Below are 23,534 nucleotides of genomic sequence, written 5' to 3' on the forward strand. Positions count from 1 at the left end.
TGAAAATGAGCATTTTGTATTGAGACTCATACTTCAGCAGGTATACATCCAATTGGGCTGAAACAAATTTTACCTGAAAGCTAAAACCCTAGGCTGCAAACATCAGTCCAATTTCAACTGCAAAGTGTAAAGACATTTTTATCCAAAATTTTTAGCATGGCTGAGTTTGTGCCTAAACCAATTTTGTGAGGAATTCTTTTACATTATTTTCACCAAAAGACCACAAAACACCAGCTGAGGTGCATAAAGTATTAGTGGAAACATACAGCGACAATGCTCTTTCAGAACAAACATGCAGAAGATGGTTTACACAATTCAAGGGTGGTAACTTTGATATCGAAGATGAAGAACATTCTGGTGCTGAGAAAAAGTTTGAATATATCAAATCAGAGGCATTACTTGATGAAGATCCATGCCAGACACAGGAAGAGCTTCAATCAACCAATAGTTTATAGATGCTTGAAATAACTGGGAATGATTCAAAAGCAAGGAAATTGGGTGTTGTATGAGTTGAAACCAAGGGACATTGTAAGACAATTTTTTGCCTGGGAACAGCTGCTCATGCAACAAAAAAGAAAACCAAACAAGACGATTGCAGCAGACTGTTACCAAGAATAATTTGTCAAGATGAGACAAGCATTGAAGGATAAAAGGCTGCAATATGACAAAAGACTTGACAAGGTTATTCTTCAACATGACAACGCACAACCCTATGTTGCAATTGTTGTAAAAAACTACATGGAGAACTTTAAATAGGAAGTCCTACTCCACCCGTTATATTCACCAGACATTTCCCTCTCTAATTACTATTTGGTCCGGTTGATTACACATGGCCTGACTGAGCAGTGATTTTCTTCTTATGACAATACCAAAAAATCAGTTGATGACTGGATTGTCTAAGACTTTTTTTAGCTTGAAATTTGCATGCTATCTAAAAGATGGAAAAGGGTTGTAGCTTCCAATGGACAGTATTTTGAATGATCTGAGTCTGATAGTCTTCTCAAAATAAACTGTTAAATTTTAATTAAAATATATATATATATATATATATATATATATATATATATATATATATATATATATATATATATATATATATATATACATATATAGATATGCATTTAAATATATACTTGCATATATATACACTTATATATAAACTTACATATATATAAATACTTACATATATACATCATATTTAGCTAGGCAAAATATAGACGTTTCACTTAAATAGGTAAGGGTTATGTAGTGACCTATTGTAAAATATGTATTTGAAGTTAAAATATATAATGTCCAAGTTTATTATTTCTACATTAAAGTTAAAATATAAAGTAAAGTTCAAAAAACTTTTTAAAATTTAACCAAAAGCTGAATAATTGGCATTTAAATGTATTACAGACTGAGTGCAGGGGTCGATGTTATAAAACTTTTTATAGGCGTAAAATGCTACCTGCGGTAAAATTTACCTATGTAAATGATGTTATAAAATATTTTTAAAAATTACTGGTGACAAAGTTTCTACAGCCAAAATGTTTACAGTCGAAAAATGTTCCGGAGGAGTGACCTACGAAAATTTTTGTTGAAGATCCAAAGATAAGAATATTTAATTGTAGAAACCTGTGGTTCAGAGTTTTTTAAAGTACTTATCTTGTGTTGAAAATTTATTACAGATTCATTCATTAATTAAGTGTTCAATTTTTGATAAATTTTAATTTCAAGTGATTTCATTGTTAATATTTTCCTACTGAATTTGTCCTGTAAGAAATGCAACTCATTCTCAAAATTTAAAACTGCTCTCTTTAACTATTTTTTAGAAAAATATTGCTAATAAATGTTTTTTCTTCAACTTATTAATTATAACTCTAAATGTTATACTTTTCTTCAACTTATTAATTATAACTCTAAATGTTATACTTTTCTTCAACTTATTAATTATAACTCTAAATGTTATACTTTTCTTCAACTTATTAATTATAACTCTAAATGTTATACTTTTCTTCAACTTATTAATTATAACTCTAAATGTTATACTTTTCTTCAACTTATTAATTATAACTCTAAATGTTATACTTTTCTTCAACTTATTAATTATAACTCTAACTAATTTAATAAATTTAACAAAAAATATTAAAACACAACAGAAAAAAGAAAAAAGAAAAAAAAAATAGATAAATAGAAGCTCAGAGTTAGGGTTATAAATAATAAGTTGAAGAAAAGTATAAGATTTATAAAAAACATTAAAACACTACAGAAATAATAAGATTAATAAGCAATATTTTTCTAAAAAAATAGTTGAAGTTAAAAAAATAATAATAATAATTTATTATTTTAATCTTTCTTAAAATAAAGCATTTCCTTTTCATCACTATTATTGTTATTGTTATTATTACTATACTTTTATCATTACAAATATTATTATTCTTACTGTTGTTAATATTGTTATAATTTTTTTTTTATATTACTATTTTTGTTATATAATTGTTGTTATTATTTTTATTATCATTGTTATTGTTATTTTTACTGTTTTTATTGTTATTATTTTTTTTCACTAACTTTTGAAAGTTAGTGATAAACAATGAGGCAAGAGCAATGATATATATATATATATATATATATATATATATATATATATATATATATATATATATATATATATATATATATATATATATATATATATATATATATATACATATATATATATATATATATATATATATATATATATATATATATATATATATATATATATATACATATATATATATATATATATATATATATATATATATATATATATATATATATATATATATATATATATCAGGAAGAGTTCTCTTCCTGATGATCCAGCAATGGTGAAACTTCAAGTCGAAGATAAAAGTTAGATAAGTGTTTTTTACTAATTAATTATATATATATATATATATATATATATATATATATATTTCATGAATAAAAGTAAATAAACAAATATAACTTTTTAGATAAACTTTATAAATTTTCTTTTAGACATTAAGGTCTGAAAGAAAACCATCAGGAATTCAAATTTTTTAAAAATTTCTAAATTTTGTTATTGAGCTAATTAGGAACGATATAGGAAGTTCTATGGAATGGAAAAATGCACTCATGCCTGATTTATCAGGACTGTTTATTGATCCAAAAATCAGATCAACTTTAGTTTTTGATGTGGAAAAGTTTTAAAATATTGAATTAAAAAACATTTTACTACTCTAAGTTTACTGTTGCAAAAGTTCATAGAGTAAAATTTCCGCGGGTAGCATTTTATGCCAGTAAAAAGTTTTATAATACAGACCTCAGTAGGTGCATTCTTGTTCCTTACTGCTGTTTCAAAAACTTTGGATGATTTAGGAATTTTGTGTTGCAGTTATTTCAGTTTTCAAGCTTCTGTTGTGAGAAAACTGCTTAGGTTTTGTTAGTAGATCTTTCATACTTGATCACCATTCTTTATAGATTCTTTTTTACGCAGCTTTTCTGTTATGACAATTTTTTTTTTTTTTTTCCTTTTTTCCTTTTTAGAACTCTTAATTTTTACCAACCTAACTTTTAATGTTTAAAAAAAAAATGGAATAAGTTATTAGTGTGCAACCTCAAGTAAAACTATTGATTAGTTGTTTTAACAGTTTATTTTATTAAAATAAATATTATTAACAAAATTAGTATAAGGGAAGAATAACATTGATAAATATAATTTTCCAATTAACATTAGATTCACACTAGTATTTAAAACTTTTTTTTCTGATTATAGACAAATTTTGAAAATTTTTGTCAAACTTGAAACTTTAATTGAAATTTGCAACCACTAAACATTTTTCAATTTTCTTGTAATTTTAGGTATTACTATTTATCATGAATTTCACCCACAAAAAATGATTATATTATTCATACACACACATGTATGATTTTAAATTGAATTAATATGACTGCATATAAACTTTAATATATTAAAATCAAAATATATTTTGATTTTTCGCTATTGTGATAAGTGACATCAGGTATAACTATCTATATACTACCTGATAACATTCTATAAATATTATTATATTATGATATTCATTCTATAAATGGATCAATTTTTATAAAAACCTGAGTGAAGTGACCAGTAGCTGAATCACCATCTTTATCAAAATCATAACCAGGTGAGCAAACTTCTGAATACCTTTTAAAATAAATCATGATATTTTGTCAGATTTATATTTATTATTATATATGTATATATATTTATATATTATTATATATATATATATATATATATATATATATATATATATATATATATATATATATATATATATATATATAAATATGTATGTATATATATTTATATATTATTATATATATATATATAAATAAATATAAACAAATATATATATATATATATTTATACACATATATATATATACATATATATATATATACATATATATATACATATATATATATATATATATATATACTAATATATATATATATATATATATATATATATATATATATATATATATATATATATATATACTAATATATATATATATATATATATATGTATTATTATATAATATATAATAACTTTTAAACATCTTCGCTTCCAACAAAACTGCAAGCAACCACTATTAGAGTTTGAAGTTACTGGAAAAGAAAAAATGAAGTTTATAGAGCAAGCAAACGATTAACAGACAACTCAAAAAATTGTAAATAATAAGAATCAAGAAAGCAAGATAAAAGAAGTGAATACTAAAAGAATTCCAAAAAATATTTGAGGAAAAAAACTAATACTTGTTATAGTATTTGTAGAAAAGAGAAAAAGATTATGACAATGACATTATGACAATGTGATAATTGTCGGAGGTTATTTGCAAGAGCAGATCCAACTATGTTTATAGTGCATTTTTGCACCTTCTCTAAAAGAGAAAAGGCATTGTTAGAAGATCCGTCCCAGATATGGCAACAGTATTCCATACAAGGCCGGATTTGAGATTTATTGAGATAGAGAATAGAATCCGGAGGAAGAAAGTGTCGAGCTTGAAAAAGAGATGCAACCTTAGCAGATGCTTATTTTGCAACGGATTTGATATATAGATTCCAAGAAAGATCAGAAGTAAGAGTGAATTCTAGATGCTGTAGCAAAAGTGAGATCCGTTTTAAGCTCAAATGCCCCCTCCAAGCGATCAGAGAGTGTTAGTTTCTTGTAAAGACAAGAACAAATGGTAGTATCATCAGCAAATAATACCTTAGATGTGAGAATATCTGGAAGATTGTTAATGTAAATTAAAAAGAATATAGAGCCAAGGATAGAACCTTAAGGAACCTCTGAAGTTACAGGATATGAAGAAGAGTATTGTCCATCAAGGACAACTTTTACTACAATTGGAAAGGAAGGATTCAATAATCTTAAAGATGTTACCTGATACACTGTAAGAAGAAAGCTTATGGAGAAGATCAGCATGCCAAACTTTATCAAAAGCTTTAGAAATATCAAGAGCGACAGCCTTAACCTCTCCACCTCTATCTAATGTACAGTAAAACCTATCAGTTATTACTGCTAGCAAATCAGCTGTAGAACGAGAAGATCGAAATCTATATTGACAATGAGAAAGTAAGTTACTTGATTCAAGATGAGAGATTAAGTGTTTGTTAATTTAAACATAGAACAGTAATTCACAAAAATTACAGTAATTATGATAACAAAAATAATGATATTTGGTTGCTAATAACGCGCGACATCGGTAACTAGATATTTAGTAAGGTTTCCAAATAAAAATCGCTACAAAAATTAGTTATTATTGCCTAGGTACACTATTAGAGAGATTTAGTTTAGTTAAAACATGGTTTTAATTTAGTTAAAACATAGTTTTAATTTAGTTAATTTTCTTGATATAAAACTTATTTTATTAATGATTAACATTTAGGAAAAAACTGGAATTCTACCTTATTGAGGTAAAAATAATTTTTTACTGGTAACAACAAAAACAAATTGTAAGATTAATTATATTATTGCTATTTTGTGATACTTTGTAATTATTTTCATTAACAATAATAACTTTTGTTATACACAATGTTCATAATCAAATAACTTAATAAATCAAAACTTGAAATTGGTACAAATATGACATTGTTTGTATAACATTTGTTAAATAATGTTCATCTACTTTAAAAAGCAAACTATTAACCATCTTATTCTCGAGGACACAACATTTAGTTGAACTTCTGAAAAAGAAGTGTTTTTGAAATAATACTGACCTTACCAAAAGTTTGATCTTCACATTTGTTAATGATTACCAGAAATTAGATAAATCAGATTGAGTTAACTAATCTCACAAAACAAAAACTTTCCGACAGAAATAACTGTTAAATCTAGCCCATTATTGTAGTTATTTTGTATTACGCGTATCATAAATTTCCCTTGCAAAGTCCAGTTTTAAGATCTAAATTTCTAAGTAACATTATAATAGTTGTTGTTACTAGGAACCCAGTTATTGTTACCGGAAACACAGTTGCTTTTTTGTATTAAAATCTAGAATATTTAGAAGTTATTTATAGAAAAAGCAAATGTCATCATTTTGATAGATGACTTGGCTTATTTTTCTATTAGTGCCATTGTTAAAAATGATTATAAGGTTGTTTCATTGATTCATTCACTTTTAATCATTCACTAAAAACCCACTACTTCTAATCATTCACTACTTCTAATCATTCACTAAAAGCCATGACAAAATATTTTGCTATAAATACAATTTGTTTATATCACAATTTGATTTTTCATCTTTAGTATTGTTAATAGTTTTGCTCTTTGAAACAAATTTTATAATTGGATTTTTAATAATTATTATGAAACCATTGCAAAAATGTAATTTTTTTTGCCTATTTTGTATCTAATTATTTTCGATTTCCTAGATATTTTTTAATAAGTAGTTAATATGGGTTTAGTTTTAGTTTAAACTTTAGTTAATGTGGGTTTAGTTTAAACTTTAGCTAATGTGGGTTTAGTTTTAGCTTTAGTTAATCATTCTTCTCCGTTTAGCTTTCATGCTTAAGTCTTTTTGCACTCGCCCATACGCCCGCAAAAACTTTGGCAAGCGCATAAAAAAGCGCTTGCCAAAAAAAAATTTTTTATTTTATCGCAACAAAAAAATTTTTTTTCATTTGTTCAACTTTTATGAAAAATAGTTTTTTTTTTATTATTTTATATAGTATTTATTCAAAGCGTTCATTTTCTATTTTTGTTTAAATTTAAACAGCAGAAAAAAAACAAATTTTTTAATTTGTGAGGCTAACTTAAAAATGACCATCCTGCCAGCGCTTTTTCGGGCGCTGGCATTAAATTTCAAATGGTTAATGTGGGTTTAGTTTAAACTTTAGTTAATGTGAGTTTAATTTTAACTTGAGTTAATGTGGGTTTAGTTTAAACATGAGTAATTACACTTAGTATTACACAACAAAAACTTCAAAAAGGGCTTTTTAGAATCTACTTTAAAATGGTAGAAAATTACAAATGGTAGAAAACTACAAATACAAAAGTTGGTTTTAATGAGTGAAGAAAATTCTTTTAACTTCAAAAAAATGTTCCAATATAATACAACAAACACCAGATTCCAAAAATAAACAATTTGCTAAGTACTGTAAAATTGAAACTTCAATTTTACTTTTTGTAATTTATAAAAAAGAGCACATTTTTCAGGGTGCCCATATTGGTCCACTAGCACCAAAACACATCTTGTTTTATCAGTGCTTCTCTTTTACAGAGTCAAACACTTAATAAATTCAGCACTTAAATTTAAAAAATGTTTATATATTTTTTCTCTTGAAGAATCTCTTGAAGAAAGACAAAATTTAAGATTTGAAAATATGAATAGAACAACTGGCAAAACAATATACTATATATATATATATATATATATATATATATATATATATATATATATATATATATATATATATATATATATATATATATATATATATATATATATATATATATATATATATATATATATATATATGTATATATATATATATATATATATATATATATATATATATATATATACAATATATATATATATATATATATATATATGTATTTACAATATATATATATATATATATATATATATATATATATATATATATATATATATATATATATATATATATATATAAATAGCATTATATACGTGAGCATGTTATTTGTATATGAGTACAAATAATAAGCCCAAAGTAAAAATATTATAATGCAATAAAAGTTTAAATATTTACAGATTTAAAAGTTTATTTTTGCATTATAAATCAAAGATGATATACAGTGGCAGAAAAAAGACATGTGTCTAGTAAATTTTTAATAGAATTTCTTGCAAGATAAAACAGATAACTAGATAGTTGATCAAAGTAACATCACAATGGTCTTCGCTATGCATCACGTATAGAAATATTTTAATTAAATATTTTAATCAAAAAATAATTTTAAGTACATATAAATAACAAATTTTGTTAAGTCTATATTTGTGGTCGGACACATGACTTTTTTCCACCACTGTATAATGCCAGCACTGAGGTCGGTGTGAGTTTTGGTTTGAATATTTTTATACAAACTTTTTAATTTTCAAGTAGTTTTAAGTATTTTAACTATTGTATTGCATTGTAACATCACAACAGCATTGTAGTAGTTATAAAAGCAGCAGTAACAATGATTTCAGTTCTACCTCAGAATCAGACTATTAAAAATTAAATAAATATATATATATATATATTATATATATATATATATATATATATATATATATATATATATATATATATATATATATATATATATATATATATGTACATACATACCTATAGTAAAGGCATTAAATATGCTGTTTGTGGTAAAAAACAGCTTTTAGCTTGTCTATGGTATTATAACTGACATAATTGCGTTCTTTTAAAAGAATATGTTTTCGACCATTCTAACTTGATATATTAAAAAAATTGAAGACACTATATTTGTTTAAAGTCATTGTTGTCTATAAAATAATCATAAAATTGAATTTAAATGTAATCAAATTTTTTAAATAATTTTATAATTACATTAAAATAATTTTACGCAAATTTTTTAAATATTTTTTTTTTAATTATATTTTTTGTTAACTTCTTTTTACTTAAAACAATCATTAAAATTTCTAATTGTTTGAAAAAGTGTATAATGGTAGTATAAAAACATTCAATTAGAAAGTTTACAAAACAACAAAAAAAACTTTGTATTGTTTTCAACTATATTAACTTTATGAATTTTTCAAAGAAAGTTTATTGAACACATTCGTTGTTGTTGTTATTTATAAAATTAAAAAATTAAAAACATTTCATTAGAAAGTTTACATGGCATAACAAAAAAAAAAACTTTCCTATGTTTTTGAATGTTAAATTTATGGATTCATCAAAAAGTTTATTAAAACAATCAATTGTTTTAATAAACTTTTTGATGAATCCATAAAAAAAAAATGAATCAAACAAAAAAATGTTTGTTTTTTACTAAATGATCAAATGATCATTAGATGTCGTTTTTTTATTTAACAGACTAATTCTTAAATATCTAAAGAGTTGTGGTGAAGCTTTTATCATGTAAAATTTTAAGTAAAAACTACAAAACTCAGCATATAATAACATCAATATGTGCTAAATACACACACCAAATGATTTTTTTTTACCATGCCTTTCGCTGCATTAAGTCTGACAAAGTTTTTTTGTTTAGAAGTAGTAAAAAGTAAGCATTAGGATCGTCACATAATTTTTTTAAAATGTTGAAGACTTTAATGCTGTAACTTTTACATATTATATGATTATATTTCACATTTCTGGAAAGTTTCAAGTCATTTCCACTATTGGTTCATTTTTAATAGCTTAAAGAGTGTCAAATGTAACGACCGCAACAGAATTGCCTATATGTAAATATATATATATAAAAAAATACAAGTTGTTTTGCCATCAGTAGGCTCAGGATGATCAGAATAACATAATTTATATAATGCATATATTATGTATATATGCATATACATACATACATATATATATATATATATATATATATATATATATATATATATATATATATATATATATATATATATGCATATATATATACATATGATTTAAATGTTGACATCTTGTATGAGAGTATATATATATAAACTAATTTAAAACATCAGATAATACGAATTCTCTCAATACTAAATAATTTATTTGAAAATTTTGCCGGCACCGGCATCATCAGCATATAATATAATTACAAAAATTGTGACCGTTAAATAACAACAAAAAATTTTTAAACTTTGGCGCCACCTTTATAATGGCTTCTTTTACATAAGTATGAAAAAAATTAAGTCCAAAAATTCGTTTTGACATATTGTCCATTGTCCAAATTCATACCACTGTACATTGGAGAACATTGAGGTTCCAGGTTGGCTGTTGCATGGTAATTTTGATTTATTTCTAGACGTTAACAGCGTTTTTAGGTTAGCATTTCACTTAAAAACAGTTCTGTAACCAGCTTTTCTGAATATTTTTCAAATGTACTGAAATGTACTGAGAGAACTTAAAATGGGCAAAAAAATTAATCATAATTTAATGAGAGATCAAAGAAAAGCACTTAAAGAAATTCATCAAGACAAGAAAATTGATATTTATCCATTTGATAAAGGAATAGGATTCGTGAGAATAGAATATGATAAAGCAATTGAAAAAATTAGAGAACAGATTGGCCCAACAAAAATTATTAGTATTGATCCCACTCTAAGTTATGCAGTTAAAATAAAGTCTTTCCTTTCGAAGCTTAACAAAAAGCAACGTCTTTCTAAAGATGAATATGAAAGCATATATCCGAGTGATCCTGTTCCACCACGTTTGTATGGGCTAATTAAAGCTCATAAACAAGACAAATCTTATCCAATGAGAGTTGTTGTATCAACTATTGGCACACCTTGTTATGGAATTTCGAACTACTTGGTTAGAAGAATACAACCGGTCTTAAATGAAAATCCTATTAGGTTAAAAAATTCAAAAGACTTTATTAACAAGTCGTGGTTAATTGACAAAGATGAAATGCAGGTATCCTTTGATATTGTGAACTTATACCTATCAATACCATTAAAAGAAGCAACTTTTGGATCAATTAAATAAAAGCGTTTCTTACAAAAACTCAACTAAGCTTACTTTAACTGAAACAAAACAACTAATTGAACTTTGTTTGTTTCAAAAAGGCAATAAAAATGGCAATGACAATGATTCCTTCAATTGATATTAAATCCTTTTATAGATATGTAGATGATAGCCACGCTAGATTTTCTAACTTAAAGCAAGCAGAACAGTTCCAAACAATCCTTAATAGACAACATCCTTCTTTAAAATATACTATTGAAGTTGAAAACAAAAATAAGATACTTAATTTTTTGGATATAACTGTTATTAATAATACACATGGAAAATATGAGCTCAAGGTTTACAGGAAAGGTGCTATAACCAATATCCAAATCAAACCTCATTCTAATCATGATCCCAAAATTTTAAAGACAATATTCAATGGATATATACACAAAGCATACTCATTATGCAGCGAAAACCATTTAAAAGATGAGATAAATTTTTTAGTTCAAGTGTTTACTGAAAATGGGTACAATGAAAAAATGCTTAAAGATTTTTCTTATCACGTTCGAAAAAAACGTTTAGCAAATAAAAATGAAACTCTATCAAACTCTATTAACCTTCCTACAATTTCTTTACCATGGATACCAATAATATCTCCCAGACTTAGAAGAATATTCAGAAAAGCTGGTTACAGAACTGTTTTTAAGTGAAATGCTAATCTAAAAACGCTATTAACATCTAGAAATAAATCAAAATTACCATGCAACAGCCAACCTGGAACCTATTTAATTAAGTGCAAATGCTCCAAAGTGTCGGTGAATCGAAACTTCAAATAAGAACAAGGGTTCAACAACACCAAAAAATTTTTGACTGAAGGCAAGTTAAACCAGTATGCATTAGCTTTGCATAAAGTAAATTGCGATGAGGATATTAAATGGGATAGGGCAGAAACACTTAAAGTTGAGGATAAAAAATTTGAAAGAAAAATCCATGAAGCCTTGGAGATACAAAAACATCAATGTTTTCCAATGTATGGTGGTATGAATTTGGACAATGGAAAATTTGTCAAAACGAATTTTTGGACTTCATTTTTTTCATACTTATGTAAAAGAAGCCATTATAAAGGTGACGTCAAAGTTTAAAAAATTCTTGTTGCTTTTTAACAGTCACAATTTTTGTAATTATATTATATTATATGCTGATGATGCCGGTGCCTATAATCCGGCGAAAATTTCAATAAATTATTTAGTATTGAGAGAATTCATATTATCTGATGTTTTAGTTTATATATACATGTATATATATATATATATATATATATATATATATATATATATATATATATATATATATATATATATATATGTATATATATATATATATATATATATATATATATACATATATATATATATATATATATATATATATATATATATATATATATATATATATATATATATATATATGTATATTTATATATGTAAATACATATATATATAATATATACATTATATAAATTATGTTATTCTGATCATCCTGATGAGCCTACTGATGGCAAAACAACTTGTGGAAGATAACTAAAAATTAGATAAGTGTTTATACTAATTTATATATATGTACATATATATACATATATATATGTACATATATATATATATATATATATATATATATATATATATATATATATATATATGTACATATATATATGTATGTATATGTACATATATATATATATATATATATATATATATATATTATATCTTGTGGCCATTTCAAAAACAATGTATATATATATATGTGTGTATATATATATATATATATATATATATATATATATATATATATATATATATATATATATATTATATCTTGTGGCCATTTCAAATAAAAATGATAAGATCTGAAAAGTTATGAGTTCAGTCTAGTTCTAATCCTGTCTCTGCCAAATTAGCACATGAGAAATAAACAAATAGTTTATCAATATTAAATTTTTATGAAAACTGCAATGTCAGAATAACTGTCAGATGGATACAAGATAATAGTCAATAGAACAAAAAAATTTCCCTTTTTAATGAAAATTATCAACAGTATGTATAATTTTATTTTTTATTATTTGATTATTTTTTATAATAGTTTTTTGAAAATCCAAACTTACCAATTTTTAACAGCTTCAGCTGCCGACATTTCTGTACCAGCTGAATTGCATCCATAGGCTAAATTTTCTCCTTGTCCATTAAGATCTGACGCATGTTGCAACTTTTGAATATCTGCTAAATGTTCTGCATATTTCTGGGCATCAGCTGATAGCTGTGGATTTAATTCCATATCTGGAGCATTGTGTATTTTACGCAAAATATTGTGTGCTTTGAGACCAGACTGATCAAAAGAGTTCTGATTATTACTACCTGCCTTACTTTCACTACTTGGTAAAGCATTTGGAATTACAGCAGGGGAGTTTGAGTTTGAAGAATTTGAAGCTGAAGAGTCAGAAGAAGATGTTGAATCACTTTGACTTCCTTGCTTAGATTCACTTGGTTGAACAACAGAGCTAAGTAAATTATCTAAACTATTGCATGTCTTTTTTTTATCGAACGATCCTTCAAATACATTTTTTGTGAACTGTGTAAGCATGTTACCAGCTGGTTTATATCTACCTACAATATATGTGCACAACATGCCGCCCTTCTTTGATGTTGCTTTGCCCATACCGAGCTCAGTGCTGTCTTTCCAAACAACCTAATTAATGCCATTTAAAAAAATATTATAAACATTTTAATAGGTATATCTTATACCTTACATCTTAATTAATTCTTTGAAAAGTCCTTATTATGAAATTAAATTAAAATATTTTTATGGAAATAATAGTTAACAAGAGCACTAGAAAAAACTGTACCTGAGTGAAATGGCCAGTACCAGAACCTCCATCCTTAGTAAAATCATGCCCTGGAGAACAAACCTCAGCATACCTAAAATTTATCAGTATGTGCTAAAGTTTAATTCTTAAGGTACTTTTAAAAAAATTACATTTTATAATTATATAAATAATCAAAGATCTAATCCTTAAAATTGTACAAAAACTTGAAGAAAAAAAAAATGAAAAAATCTATATAAAAACTATAATTATAGCATAATTTACAGAATCATGAGTTACAAATATTTTAAATTTACAGAATCATGAATTACAAATATTTTAAATTTACAGAATCATGAATTACAAATATTTTAAATTTACAGAATCATGAATTACAAATATTTTAACTTTTCTATAATATATTTAACAACTTAAATTACATTGAAATAATTTCAACCAATTGTTTATTCTTGCCACCAACATAACAGGTAACATTGGCTGAATATTTTAATGTAATATATATTATATTATATTATTATAAGTAAATATTTGTATTGAAGTCGTGAATACTCATGAACTTTATATATTACTTTATTCAAATATATGAAGCAAATAATTTGTATAGTTTCTTATCTCTAAATTAAAGATAAGATTAGATTGTTTACAGTAATTTAGAGTCTAATGTTATTATTTCAGTCAAAAACAGTAAAAAACTGACAAGAGCATGATTACCTACAATCAGTTAAAGTAATTCAAATTAAATATATAAAATAAATGGCGAACATTAATACAATGCACCTGTGATTCAGTTATATAAATAATACTTTTGTTTTACTGCTGAAAAATTATTTTTCATTGGCTAAATAATTAAATTAGATTTAATTGCGTTTTCAAGATTCCTTACAACACTGAAAGCAAAACAACTGATAAATAATAAACGAGTTTTGGGTGCGCAATTTTAAATCATGGAAGTTTAAAAACTTTTTTTGTGATAGGCTACCTTCCTAAATGCCAACAAATCAATGGATTCCAATGTTTTAGAAATTATTGATGGCCACGTTGAAACAGTTGAAGAATATGAGTTGCTAGTTTCTCGTTATGAAAATCCTGCTGCAGAACTTTTTTCGTAAGTTTTATAAACAACTGAACAGTTTAAACTCATTTTGTAAAAGCTGGTATGATTGGGTAACAGTAGGTATTCATTTTGCTATAATCAAGAAGTTTAAATTTAAACTAAATTTTTATTTGTTTATTTTAGATCCATTTTAGTTTACTTTAGTTAAATTTGCTAAAAAAAAAACAACAGAGCTGACCACACAAATTATGTCATGACTTTTTACTAATTTTTTAATGTCAAAAGTAAACATGGATGGTACAGAAAATTTTGGAAAACTTCCATTCAGAAAATTCTCTATATGTAAAGTTGTTGTGGGTAATTCCCACAACAACTTTACATATTTTAAATATACGCTAAAAATGCTAACTATTTTATCCTAGTTTTTTGCGATTACAAAATCAGGTTACAAAATCAGACTATCAAGATTTGAATGTAGAAGATGTTGCACAAGAACAGGCACATGATAAACAAGCGGTGGACGGTATACTAGGAAGATTTTTGATAATGCATAAACCAAAGAAAACAGTGATCCAAAATATGTTAATGAGTTTTTTAATTTTATTAGTTAATAAAATTAATTTAAATCTTTAATTTAATTTTAATGTAAACTTTTATTTTCTGCTAAATGAGATTAAATTTTAAAAATATTTGATAGAAGTTGTTACTATAAAATTTTTAAAAGTAGTAGTTTTATATAAGTTTATAACTTTATATATAGTTTTATAAAATAAAAGTATAATACATGTAGTATAAAATTTATAAAAATTTTGAAACATATAAATTGAAATTACATTAAATAAATAAATAAACTATTAAACAAGAACTAAAAGTTTAATATACATTTACTTTGACTAAATTTGAACGCTTTATATACGTTAATTAGACTAGATTTAAACTTAAATTCGACAAAATCTTTATATATGTATAATATTCTTATAATAGTTGTCTAAAACACATTTGAATATCAACATTTTTATGGACGTTTGTTCTAAACATTAGTCTGGATTTAATTCTAAATGGATAATTGACCAAATCTGAACATTTTGTTGAAATGTTGTTTTGATGTTTAATAGACAATTGTGTGTTTACTGGGAAATCAATTAAAACATAAAAAAAAGAAGAAGAAGAAATGGAAAAAACAGGAGTATTGACAATAGCAGATAAACCAACCGAATAGGCAAACTTTTTAGTTGTGATGAAAAAACCAAGTTTTTACAATGAGACAAATTTTTTACCCACAAGTCTATTGTCTACTTTTATATAGGTTTACACATTTATCTTAACTTATATATTTATCACAGGTTTTAAAAAAAAATCAGACAAAGATTTTGAATGATTATGCAGAAACAGATGTTAATGATGTTAAAATCTGTGGCACAAAAGATAAACCATGATGAAAAAAAAATTTAGATTTCTAATCAAAGAATATTTAGGACTAAATTATCTACTAATGGAAAAAATTCAATAAATTACCCAAAATTAATCAAACAAAACGCCAAAAACATCAAGGTAAAATAACTTCTCTAAGACCCTTTAGCTTTTTTTTATTTATTTCAAAATCCAATACAAAAAAAGAAAACATGTGCAATGAGAAAAAATACATAAAATTTTCTTTAAGAAAATTACAAAAATACTTTGTTCATAATATTATCTCATAATCTATGACACTAGCTCAGATGAACTAAGCAACTGTAAAAAAAAAGAGTTTTTGGAAGTACACTTAGAATCTGAATGTTATCACTAATGGTCAGAAAGTAATTCATTCTTAGTACTCATAAGTTATTAGAAAATATTATGACAACAACCCTAACAACAACCCTAACAAACACTTTCCAATGTTGTAAAAAGATGCTACTAAAACTTCAAAAGATTTGGATTTAGGGTGATGATAAAAAGAAAATTCAGGTTGAGTCATTGAAAATGCACACTAACAAAAAAGATTAAAAATCATGAAAGCTGAAAGATTAACAAAGTACATAAAGTAAAACTGACACTTAATAAAACACTATAAAAGGTCAAAAAGTCTTAATTCTAACAGCAATTCAAAAACTTGAACTGCTGTTGGATTTATGTTTAAGATCGATAAAACCAATATCAGAATGAGAAAAATTGTATTTTTAAACAATCAGATATTATTTACTGCATATTGTTAAACAAAAAGATTTACTCAAACGTAAATAAAAAGTAAGATAAAAAATCTCTTTGGATCTGATTTCTTTTATTGAAAGATTTTATAAAACGGATTATGGTCATTATTGAGAAAGTTCTGATGAATTTTTAAATATCAATCTTTTTATGAAATACCAAAAAACAAACTACATTCAAACCATAAGCAAAAACAAGAATTGCCTGAAATAAAAATACAACTATTTTACACTGTGTATAGTGTTTATCTTGCACATTTAACAAATAATAAAGCAATTGATTACTTTTTTTATTTCTTTACTAATGATAAATAGTTTTATCAAAAATGATGACTTTGTATCCGTAATTTATTTTAATAATCTTTTTAATTTTTAATGTTAACTATTATATAAAATAAAAGTTTACCAATTTTTAACTGCTTCAGCTGCTGACATTTCTGTGCCAGCTGAATTGCACCCATAGGCTAAATTTTCTCCTTCCCCATTACGGTCTGTAGAGTGTTTTAGTTCTTGAATGTCAGCTAGATGTTTAGCATACTTCTCAGCTTCCTCAGACATCTTAGAATTTAACTTCATATCCGGAGCATCATGTATTTTTCGCAAAATATTATGTGCATTAAGACCCAACTGGTCAAATGCATTCTGGTCACCACTGGCTCCTTTACCTTCATTATTTAGAGCAGTATTTGGAATTACGGCAGGGGAGTTTGAGCTTGAAGAACTGGAAGCTGAGGAGTCAGAAGATGTTGAATCACTTTGGCTTTCTTGCTTAGACTTGCTTGGTTGTGCAGCAGAACTAAGTAAATTATCTAAACTATCGCATGTCTTTTTTTTATCGAACGATCCTTCAAAAACATTTTTTGTAAATTGTGTAAGCATGTTACCAGCTGGTTTGTATCTACCAACAATGTATGTGCAAAACATGCCATCTTTCTTTGATGTTGCTTTGCCCATACCAAGTTCTGTGCTGCCTTTCCATACAACCTAAAATTCAAATTATGTTCCCAATTGTACTAAGTAAATAATACAAAATAAAATAAAAAATAAAATAACAAATGAAATAAATAACTCTCATATATGCCAATGTTAATTTAAATAGTTTCTCATTTGGCTAACAGAAATTATTGTTTCAAACCAAACCTTTTTGAAGTATTGTTTTTATTAGATAACAAAGTTCAAAATATAAAAAATTGTTTTGATATTTTTAAACTCATAAAAATTTTCTTTACTTAAGTTTTGTTATTTTTATTTTATTTTATTTTTTTTCATTTCCTAAAGCTAGGGAGAGGAGACACTACACCGGTAGCTTTATCTTTTAATTTTTTAATTAATTTTTTTTTTTTTTATCTTCTCCCTTTTCTATCAAACTTATACATCCAAATACAAATCTTCAGTCTTCACAATTTGTTTTCACTCTTCACTGTCTTCACAATCTACTAAGAAAATTTACTGAGAAAATTTACTGAGAAAAAAAAATGAGTTTGATACTACAAGAAAGGGAATTTTGAAAAGGGAACTGTTGAGGTTGACTCTTGAATCAAACACAGCTTTTACTATTACGCCAATATTTAGTTCAAAAGTTACTGAATAAAAACATACCTGAGTAAAGTGACCAGTACCAGAACCACCATCTTTACTAAAGTCATGCCCTGGAGAACAAACCTCTGCATACCTATAAGAAAATTATTTAAATTTTAAATAATTTTCTTTAAAAACAAAAAGAGTATACATACATGCCATAAATTTTAAATTAAAATTAAAATAAAAAAAGTTAAAAATATATATATGATACAGCAAATTGATATTCATTTTTGTGTAATTTGAAGTTTTTCAAAAAACATCATGTGTTTCATTTGACCCTGCACCAAATTAGTAGGGCTAGCAAAACCGGTAAACCGGTTTACCGGTAAATTGGTTAAAAATTATGTTTAAATTTACCGGTAATTTTCAAATAATTTACTGGTAATTCGGTAAAATTTTATGGAAATTCTGAATAAATTATTAGTAGTATTTTTTTCTAACTAAAAAGAAAAATTCTACAAAAAAGCTAACTTTTTTACATACTATAAAAAAACAGTTGAAATCGCAAAAAATTAAGAACTTTATCATGGAAAAGAATTTTGTTTTCTTACAATATTACAATATGCATTTCTTAAAAAAAAATACAGCCTACTTGATTGATTTTTCTTAAATTTTCGTTTTTTAATAGAGAAAGAAAAATATTTACATACAATTAGGATTTGTTTATGTAGTTTATTTATAATTACATTCAGTTTATTTTGTGCTCGCGTCCCATCTGGTTACAGTTACAGGTGACATTTTATTTAATTTAAATAGTGCGTTAGTGAGTTTTTTTTAAATTATTTGGTTTTTTGCACTGGATAATAAAATTATTAAGTATCATAAAAAAAAATTGAAAATAAACACAAAACATAACTTTAAAAATAAAGCGAATATTCTATATTTTTATTGTGTTGAGTAAGCATTTCACAAAAAGTCTTTAAAATTATATTATAGAATATATTTGTATTGTGTTCCAAAATTTACATATTGAATTTTTTTTTTAAAAATAGCCTTATCTATGATGTCTACTGGATCCGGACAAAATCAATTGTGGAATCATTTTCTACGTACGAAAGCTGGCGATTCAGCTATATGCAATGTATGCAAAAAAAATATAAAATGCTCTGGCGGCAGCACAAGTGGTTTGCACAATCACCTTATCAGAAAACATAAAATTAATCTAGTAAAAAGAGTTCAACATGATGATGCAGAAGCTATCTGTTCTAATATCAATACCACAATTTCCGTTATGAATGATACAAATTCTAGATCAAAAATTTCTGATTATTTCAACATTATTAAAACGATTGATGACTCATTTCCAGCTGTTTTAGCACAACTGACAGCACGAGATTGTTTATCATTTAAAAAGATTTGCACATCATACGATCTTCAGCAATTATTTAAATCCAAAGGATATAATTGTCCAAAGTCTCCAAAAGCAATTAAGAAAATGGTGTTGCAGTACGGTGACAAAATCCGAAAACAAATTGTTACAGAATTATCAGAAAGAATAGCCTGTGGTGAATTATTCAGCTTGACTTTCGATGAATGGACATCTCTCAAAAATCGAAGGTTCATGAATGTGAATGTCCACTCGTATGATAATGTATTTTGGAATCTCGGATTGGTTAGGATTAAAGGATCGATGCCTGCTGAAAAATATATAACGTATCTTCAAAATATACTTAAAGAATTTAGTATTGTGATAGAAAATATAATTTCCATTACTACGGATGGGGCCGCCGTAATGAATAAGGTAGGCAGATTACTGGACATAAATCATCAACTTTGTTTAGCCCACGGCATCCAGTTATCAGTAATTAAGGCGCTGTATAAAAGATCTGTTTCGGATTGGTTAGGATTAAAGGATCGATGCCTGCTGAAAAATGTATAACATATCTTCAAAATACACTTAAAGAATTTAGTATTGCGATAGAAAATATAATTTCCATTACTACGGATGGGGCCGCCGTAATGAATAAGGTAGGCAGATTACTGGACATAAATCATTAACTTTGTTTAGCCCTTGGCATCCAGTTATCAGTAATTAAGGTGCTGTATAAAAGATCTGTTTCGGATAATATTTCCATAGAAAATCAAGAAGTGGCTATTACTGAATTTGAACATGGTGAAGATGAAGAGGACGATGTAATGGAAGATATTGGGGTTTTTGATGTTATTGAGGATACATCAACTACTGATTCATCAATTCAACATAAAAGTAGTGGTCCAATAATAACAAAAATTCGAAAAATTGTTGTCATATTCCGTAGATCACCAACAAAAAATGACATCCTCCAAAAACATGTTAAGGATGAATTTAAAAAAGAACTTACGCTAATCCTTGACACAAAAACACGGTGGAGCAGTATGTTGATAATGTTGGAAAGAATTTATGAGATTAAAAATTGTGTTCATAAGAGTCTAATCGATAGTAAATCCAATATAGATTTATCAGAAAATGATCTCAATGTTGTATCAAATATAATAATGGCTTTGCAACCTGTTAAAGTAGCTGTGGAAGCTCTCTGTTCAAGGGACACGAGTCTATATGTTGCAGATTTGACAATTAGGTTCATGTTGGATGAACTTGATTTAGTAATTAAAAAAAAAATGATAACTATTGCTCACGAAGAGATTAGTGATCCGAAGACAACATCCGGTTTTTTAAATATAGTCAGGAAAGAAATGGCGTATTTTAAGGAACAAAATATTAAAGGAAAATATTTAAACAAATTCCAAAAGTATATTTCAGCAGTTCGCCCAACCAGTGTAGAGTCGGAAAGAGCTTTTTCTGCAGCAGGTTTAATTGGCACAAGGTACAGAATAAGTTTAAACGACGAAACATTAAATGTAATGTTTTTTTTAAGAGCTTACTTCAATAAACAATTTATGCTCTTTGAAAAGAATTGACTATATTAATTATTCTTATTTTAAAAATGAAGTTTTCTTTATGTTTATGTTTGTTTATGTTTACGCTAAAATACAAAAATGTTAATGCATAATAAATGAATTAATTATATTTTATTATATAAAAAAAATCTTTTTGATTGTTTAATTTATTTATTTTTAACTAGGATGGACTTGTAAACTGATGCTGTTTTACTAATATATTCATTTGTTATGCTTTTAGATGTTTTCAGTGTTTAGATTATTACTATTTGAGCTTTTAGAAAAAAACCCGGTAAATTACCAGTAACCCGGTAATAATTTTTTTTTTACCGAATTACCAGTTTTTTAAAATATCGGTAAATTTACTAGCACTACAAATTAGTAACTTATTTTAAGAATTTCTTTTAAGTTATTTTAAGCATCTTTATAACAGTGATTTGCAAATCAAAATAACAATTAACTATTTTAAGAAAAAGAATAATGACAGTAGTAAACATCTGACAATGTTTAAAAACACATTAATTTTTTTGACTCACCAATTTTTTACTGCTTCAGCTGCTGACATTTCTGTACCTGCAGAATTGCAGCCATATGCTAAATTTTCTCCTTCCCCATTGCGGTCTGTAGAGTGTTTTAGTTCTTGAATGTCAGCTAGATGTTTAGCATACTTCTCAGCCTCTTCAGACATCTTAGAATTTAACTTCATATCTGGAGCATTGTGTATTTTACGTAAAATGTTATGTGCATTAAGACCTAACTGGTCAAAAGAGTTTTCATCACTATTACCTCCATTATTTTCAATGCCTGGGGCTGGACTTGGAATTGAGGCAGGGGAGTTTGAATTTGAAGAGCTAGTATCTGAAGAGGGAGATGAACCGCTTTGACTTCCTTGTTTAGATTCACTTGGCTGAGCAGCAGAGCTAAGCACATCATCTAAACTATCACATGTCTTTTTTTTATCAAAAGATCCTACCAAAACATTTTTTGTAAACTCTCCACCCATATTACCAGCTGGTTTGTATCTACCAACAATGTAAGTGCAAAACATGCCATCTTTTTTTGATGTTGATTTGCCCATACCAAGTTCTGTGCTGCCTTTCCAAACAACCTAAGTAACATGAAATATTTTTATAGTTATTATTATTTATTATATCTTATTACATATATTATATCTTGTAAAACAAAATTATTATAAATATTATTCAATTTAAAAACTTTTTCACAATTACATGAAAATTTTTTCCCATCACATGAAAATATATATATATATACAGTCAACGCTGTCAAAAACAGTCTAGAATAGCCCCTGATATATATATATATATTTAAATATAAATATAAATATATATATAAATATATATTTATATATATATATATATATATATATATATATATATATATATATATATATATATATATATATATATATATATATATATATATATATATATATATATATATATATATATATATATATATATATATATATATATATATATATATATATATATATATATATATATATATATATATATATATATATATATATATATATATATATATATATATATATATATATATATATATGTATATATGCTTTGTTGCTTGGTTCTGATGGATACAGATTACTATAGAGATGAACTTGTATGTCGAGAAAATTTTTTTAAGGAAACATATAATAAATCTGATGGCAAGACAAATGAAATATGTTTTAAAAAACTTATAAATCTTGTTAGATAAGTTCAGTAAATGTTTAACAAAAAAGAAAACCACCTATCTTAAAAACTACAAATAGAAAACTAGCAATTTTTATGTGTTATCA

The 23,534-nt window shown here is 25.3% G+C and overlaps 1 protein-coding gene across 2 annotated transcripts in view; it reads right to left on the reverse strand.

Moving 5' to 3' along the window:
• LOC100206500 (uncharacterized) overlaps nt 1-23,534 on the reverse strand; it is a 90,403-nt gene that overhangs the window by 37,686 nt on the left and 29,183 nt on the right. For both annotated transcript variants that reach the window (XM_065820238.1, XM_065820237.1), the window contains exons 5-10: nt 22,249-22,820; nt 18,854-18,926; nt 17,661-18,238; nt 14,036-14,108; nt 13,298-13,878; nt 4,108-4,180 (exon numbers count right to left, since the gene is read on the reverse strand). In XM_065820238.1, the coding sequence (XP_065676310.1) occupies nt 4,108-4,180; nt 13,298-13,878; nt 14,036-14,108; nt 17,661-18,238; nt 18,854-18,926; nt 22,249-22,820 (1,950 nt within the window). The remainder of the gene's footprint in view (nt 1-4,107; nt 4,181-13,297; nt 13,879-14,035; nt 14,109-17,660; nt 18,239-18,853; nt 18,927-22,248; nt 22,821-23,534) is intronic.

Source organism: Hydra vulgaris, chromosome 15 (genome assembly GCF_038396675.1).
Source record: "Hydra vulgaris chromosome 15, alternate assembly HydraT2T_AEP".
Taxonomy (NCBI): Eukaryota; Metazoa; Cnidaria; class Hydrozoa; order Anthoathecata; family Hydridae; genus Hydra; species Hydra vulgaris.